The following is a 5,034-nucleotide window of genomic DNA, read 5'->3' as shown; positions in this document are numbered from 1 at the left end:
TTTTCCTTTTGACAATATTGAAAAAAAATAAATAAATCACCCCATACCAGCAGAAGGTGAAAACTTTCTGAACACTGGAAGAAAAGAAACTGGACACAAACTCTAAATCAAGTCACTTTGATAAACGTGTTGTTAATACTGTTTTAGTTGCTTCTTTCAACATTTTTCTCTTGTTCATCTGCAGTTCCTGTTTGGATCCTGATGATGAGGGTTCTGACTTAGGAGGCGCTGGTTCCAGACATCTCAGCCGAGCTCCATCCTCCTCAGCGTTGTCTGAGCTGCTGGATGGACTTCGTAAGCGCAGAGCGAGCACTGAGATGGTGGACGGAGCGGGCAGCGCCGTGTCCCTTCCCATTTATCAAACGACGGGAGCGTCCACACTCAGGCGAAGAGCCTCGGCTCTTTCTCTCGGTCCAGCCGACGTCCAGGAGCCCCGACCTGGTCCCAGCATCCTCAAACCTCCATCTCCTCTGTTGCCACGCGCCGCTAGCGCCCGCTCTGTCGCCGACTCTGAGGTATCTGCAGCCGGTACCAAGCTTCCTCGCTTGAACTCAAGCAGCTCTGCCTCTTCCCTCCCTTCCCTGCCCCGTCTGTCCTCTTTGTCATCCTCTCTCGCTGCTCGCCATCATCATCCTCCTTCCCTGTCCATCCCTGAGGAGGACCACGACGAACCGCTGCGATCCGTGACAATGCAGCGTTCGCCGCAGCCACTGCGGCGTTGCATGCTGGAAAGTGTCATGGCTACAGACGGAGGTGAAGGATCTCTGGGGTCAGAACCCATGGTCTTCCAAAGCCGCCGTTTAACTGATGGTTTTGACGATGCGGCCTCAGACATCCTGCCCGCCATACGGAGAGCTCAATCCACCAGCAGTCTGGCCAGCTCAATCAGAGGAACCAGGAGGGCGCTGAGCGTCCACTTTGGAGAGCTGCCGCCTTCCACACGTAGCAGGAGAGGCTCTGAGACTGAGTCCTCCAGCTCAGGGGGAAGCTCCCAAGGTAGCGGGCCACGACGAAGATTCGAACAGCCGCAAGGAGAGAGACTGGAGGCGGAGGGGAGTGAGGGGGGAGACGTGGCTTCAGTTATGAAGAAATACCTGAAGAAGGAGATCAACTGATGCAGGCGAGGTGAGCTGGTGAAAGGAAAGAGTTCGCCTGACAACAAGGAATACTTTAATTCACTTTAATTACTTCAATTTCTAGGCTGTATTTCCCAAAAGCATCTCAGCTGATTGAGAAATCCAGTGGAGAGATCAAAACTCAACACCCCAGACATCATTTCTTCCTGATTTAAAAAACAGGTCCCTTAATACAACTTTATCACCAGCTCTGATCTACATTGTCTTCAGTTCAGTCACTTTGTGCTAAATACGTTCTTCTATCTCAGTATTAAATACTCCATCTGAGGTATAATGAACCCACCAACACCCCAATGTGTAAATTAGAAATGTATTTTATAATTTAGCCTCTGATAAAGTCTGAAGTCGGACGCTCTGAACATGTTTGTGGCCTACAGAGTCATAAGACTATTGACTAGTGACTGGACGGTTGATACGACCTGTAGTTTGTTTCTATAGTGCAGGCATGCGCTGCTCAGACCCTGTAGTTCAGTGAATGGGTGGAGTCAGAGTAAGAAAATATGCAAGAGGGGGTCACTCCAGTGGCTGGAAGTTGGAGGGGATTTCGCTGGAAATTGCAGGGAAGTGGACTGCCATTGGGCTGGCGTTTAACTGGGAGGGGCCATTTTGAATGGCTGCTACTGTATGAGAGAACACAGTAATGTGAAGTTAAGTGGAAGGGTTAGGATGTCTTGTAATAGAAGGTAAACAAGCAACAGGTAAACTTAAGAGAACCGTGGAAAATGGCCTGTGATTTTATATCATTTTGCCACAGCTGCTCTGGGGCGCACTCACAGAAGCCAGACTGTTGTGCACAGGTGCCAGAGGGCCCTCTGACCACCACCAGCAGGCAATATGTGTGAAGTTTCCTGCCCAGCTGTTTTTCTGATTCAATATCTATATATCAGCTTTGAATATGAACCAATACCGATATTGATCCAAAACAATATCAACCTGAATCAAAAAACATTACATATTTCATAGTGTGGAATGGTAGAAAAGGCTTGATCAAATTATATTTCTCAAAAAGAAAACAATACCCAACAACATCAGGTATGAGAACAAATGACCCATTTCTTATTCATCTAAGGATAAACGTAAACAAAAGCAGATAAAAGTGTTCCTATGAGCTCTCATATAGGCTGATATATTTTGATTTATTTTTTGGCTGGATATCAAATAGATTTCTGATATATTGAATCAGGAATCAGGACATTTTTAAACATAATTCCTTTTCCCATTTCTGTTTCCTTTGTTCCTCTTGCATTTTCAGTTGTGTTTTTCCCCCTCCATAGAGGTGTGCAAACACATTTAAAATACATAAATGGCTAGCAAATGAATAAAAGCACTGCCAAGTAAGAAATATTACTACTTAATAAAACTAACACATAAAACACATGAGAAGGAAAAATACAAAAGGGAAATTCTGCAGTCGCTAAAAATGGAAAGAAGATAAGTGCAAGCCTGCTGCAGAAACATAACAAATACAAAAATCATATGAAAATGAAAAATGTTGCAAATAAAAAAACAACAAAAAACAAAAAACATCAAGTTTAGACAAGCTGCAAATTAGGTCTTGATAACAGATTTGCTCCAGACCACAAGGGGGAGATGATCATCAACTCACAAACAACTTTCTATCATTTTTCATATTTTTTTTATCTGTTAATCTAGTTTTGTGTTTGCTAGTCTAATTTTTGTATTTGCAGTACCTTTTAATCCCTTGGTTGATATAAAAAGTTGTTTTTTTAGCATGAGGTTCTGGCAATCTGTTACGGATTTTTTTTTTCAGTTTGTAAAGAGAGATTCACGAAAGCTTTCTAATATAAAAGCTTAATCCATTATATTGGGATTAAAAAAAGAGGAAAACTCTCCCAACTACGTATGGATCTGAACCAGTTCTACTGGTTCTGTGAGAAACTCGTAAAAAAAAAAATGCATTGAACTGCCCTAAATAGATGAAGTTTAGTCTCATTCAATGTAAACTGTGAGAAGATATGTTTGTTTCTTTTCAAATTATATTTAATGTATGACATTCTTTCATTAGAAGGTTAAAAGTAAGAAATATCAAATATGTTTCTTTCATACATTTTTTTTATTTGTGTTTATATGAATGCCTAAAGAAAAACCCAAATGTGTTTAGAGCACAGCTTGAAGGATAAAAAGACGATCATTAGCCGGAAACACGGCGGTGATTATTTTGGCTTCGCTGCGGAGGAACCATCAGCCACGGTCATTAATCATATAAAACACCACAACATAACAATGTCATTTTCTCCTAAATGAGCTGCACCCGCTCAGGTGACGTGTTGCATGACTCAGACAAAAATTTTGAGCTGTTTTTCCTTTTTTTTTTTTTTCCCAGTCTCAGATGAATATTAGAAGGAGATATTCTCAGGTGTTAGATGAATGCAAGTTCAGGCTCGTATCTGCAGCTTAACATCATCTCTCCTTATTCTTTTACATCATCCTCTCTATTCTGACCATCATGTTCTTTTATATTTTCTTTGTAATCTCCCATCAGCCTCCTCATGTGTTGGCTTCCAGCTGTGAGCTTCAAAGAGACCGAGGACCACGGGATGCTGAATGAAATGCTTAAGAAGACGACTCAGATGCTTTGGACTCCTCATCTGGATATTAAAGCCAAAGAGCACAATCTCTGTATTTTCAAATCGATTCTGTTTGTATATGATTAAAAAATAAATGAATAGTTTTCAATTTGTGTCTTTTATTTGAGTGTACCTGATACATATTAATGGTCTTTCACAATGTTTATGGAGTCTGAAAAGATGAAACATCAACTGAAAAATATCTAAATATAAAATCTATTTTGAAAAAAATGTAGGGGTACAAGTAAAAAAAGTATTCAAAAAATGACAACTCATAACTCTGATTATAAATACCTTTTTTTTAATCAAATATTAAAAAAGATATTTTTTTTGTCATGATGTTTTTAAGAGATCTGACCCACATGCAGGAAACCACTCAGAGAACCAGAGGAAAAGTTTAACAGGTTTATTGAAATATTAAATAAGGTTGATCCAGGATAACTCAGAGAGCTGGTGCACCGGAACTGGAAGTGAGAAGGGAAGTTCAGAGGTAAGTTCAGGGACCGTAGGAACTTTTAACAACGTCTTGCAAATCGGCTGGTTCCTTGAGAAGCAATGGAGCGGACTGCCACTTCGATTTCCAGGAGAATTTGAACGGGTCGTGTGGACATTAATCCCCTGCTCAGTGTGAAGCTCAAGACAATCCTTCCAGGGGGAGAAGGCCAAAAAATCCAGTTTGCGGGATGACTTCCTGCCGAAAAGGCAAAGAAAAAAAACAATGTTAGACTCAGATAAACATAGACTCAGTTAAACTCAGCAAAACTCAGCTTGGCTAGAGTACCCAAAACTGGCAAGCACTCTGGAGACGAGGTAGTGGCAGTCCACCGCTTAGGAGTCCTCAGTAATGAGCACAACCAGCCGCAGGTATGTGGGAGGACAGGACGCCACCTGGTGGTGGAGGGAGAGAACACAAAAAGACAAACAGCCCACACACACTGGATTCCTAAAATTTTTTCCATATCAATTTTCTTTTTAACCTTCCATGTTCATATCCTTTTTGCAATTTATTCAATTCTTATTTACATAAAAGTTAAAGTCCCTAAGATGAACCCTTGAGGAACGCCACATGGTATTGTTGTGGTCTCTGATCTGTTACCCACTCAACAACAACAAAAATCTCTGCCCCTTAATTAAGGATTTAAACCAATGCTGTACCAGACAGGCTGACCCAGTTTTCCAGGCGCTATAATATAATGGAGTGATCTTCAGTGTCCAATGCTGCACTATACGGTCCAATATTACAACTAGTCTAGTTTCTTCACTGTCTGAATTTATACAGATGTCAATGAACACCTTAACAGGGATGGTCT

General features: G+C 41.3%; 1 protein-coding gene across 1 annotated transcript in view; it reads left to right on the top strand.

Annotated features, from left to right (window-relative positions):
- Positions 1-3,807, top strand: part of LOC107102241 (unconventional myosin-XVIIIb-like) — a 24,172-nt gene extending 20,365 nt beyond the window's left edge. The window contains exons 7-8 of the mRNA XM_015401455.1: positions 185-1,125; positions 3,640-3,807. Coding sequence (XP_015256941.1) covers positions 185-1,115 — 931 coding nt within the window. The 3' untranslated portion in view covers positions 1,116-1,125; positions 3,640-3,807. The remainder of the gene's footprint in view (positions 1-184; positions 1,126-3,639) is intronic.
- The last annotated feature ends 1,227 nt before the right edge of the window (positions 3,808-5,034 follow it).

This window comes from Cyprinodon variegatus, unplaced genomic scaffold (assembly GCF_000732505.1).
Source record: "Cyprinodon variegatus isolate N-32 unplaced genomic scaffold, C_variegatus-1.0 Scaffold1222, whole genome shotgun sequence".
Lineage (NCBI taxonomy): Eukaryota > Metazoa > Chordata > Actinopteri > Cyprinodontiformes > Cyprinodontidae > Cyprinodon > Cyprinodon variegatus.
The sequence above is the reverse complement of the archived record's forward strand: the minus strand, read 5'-3'. Positions and strand labels throughout refer to the sequence as shown.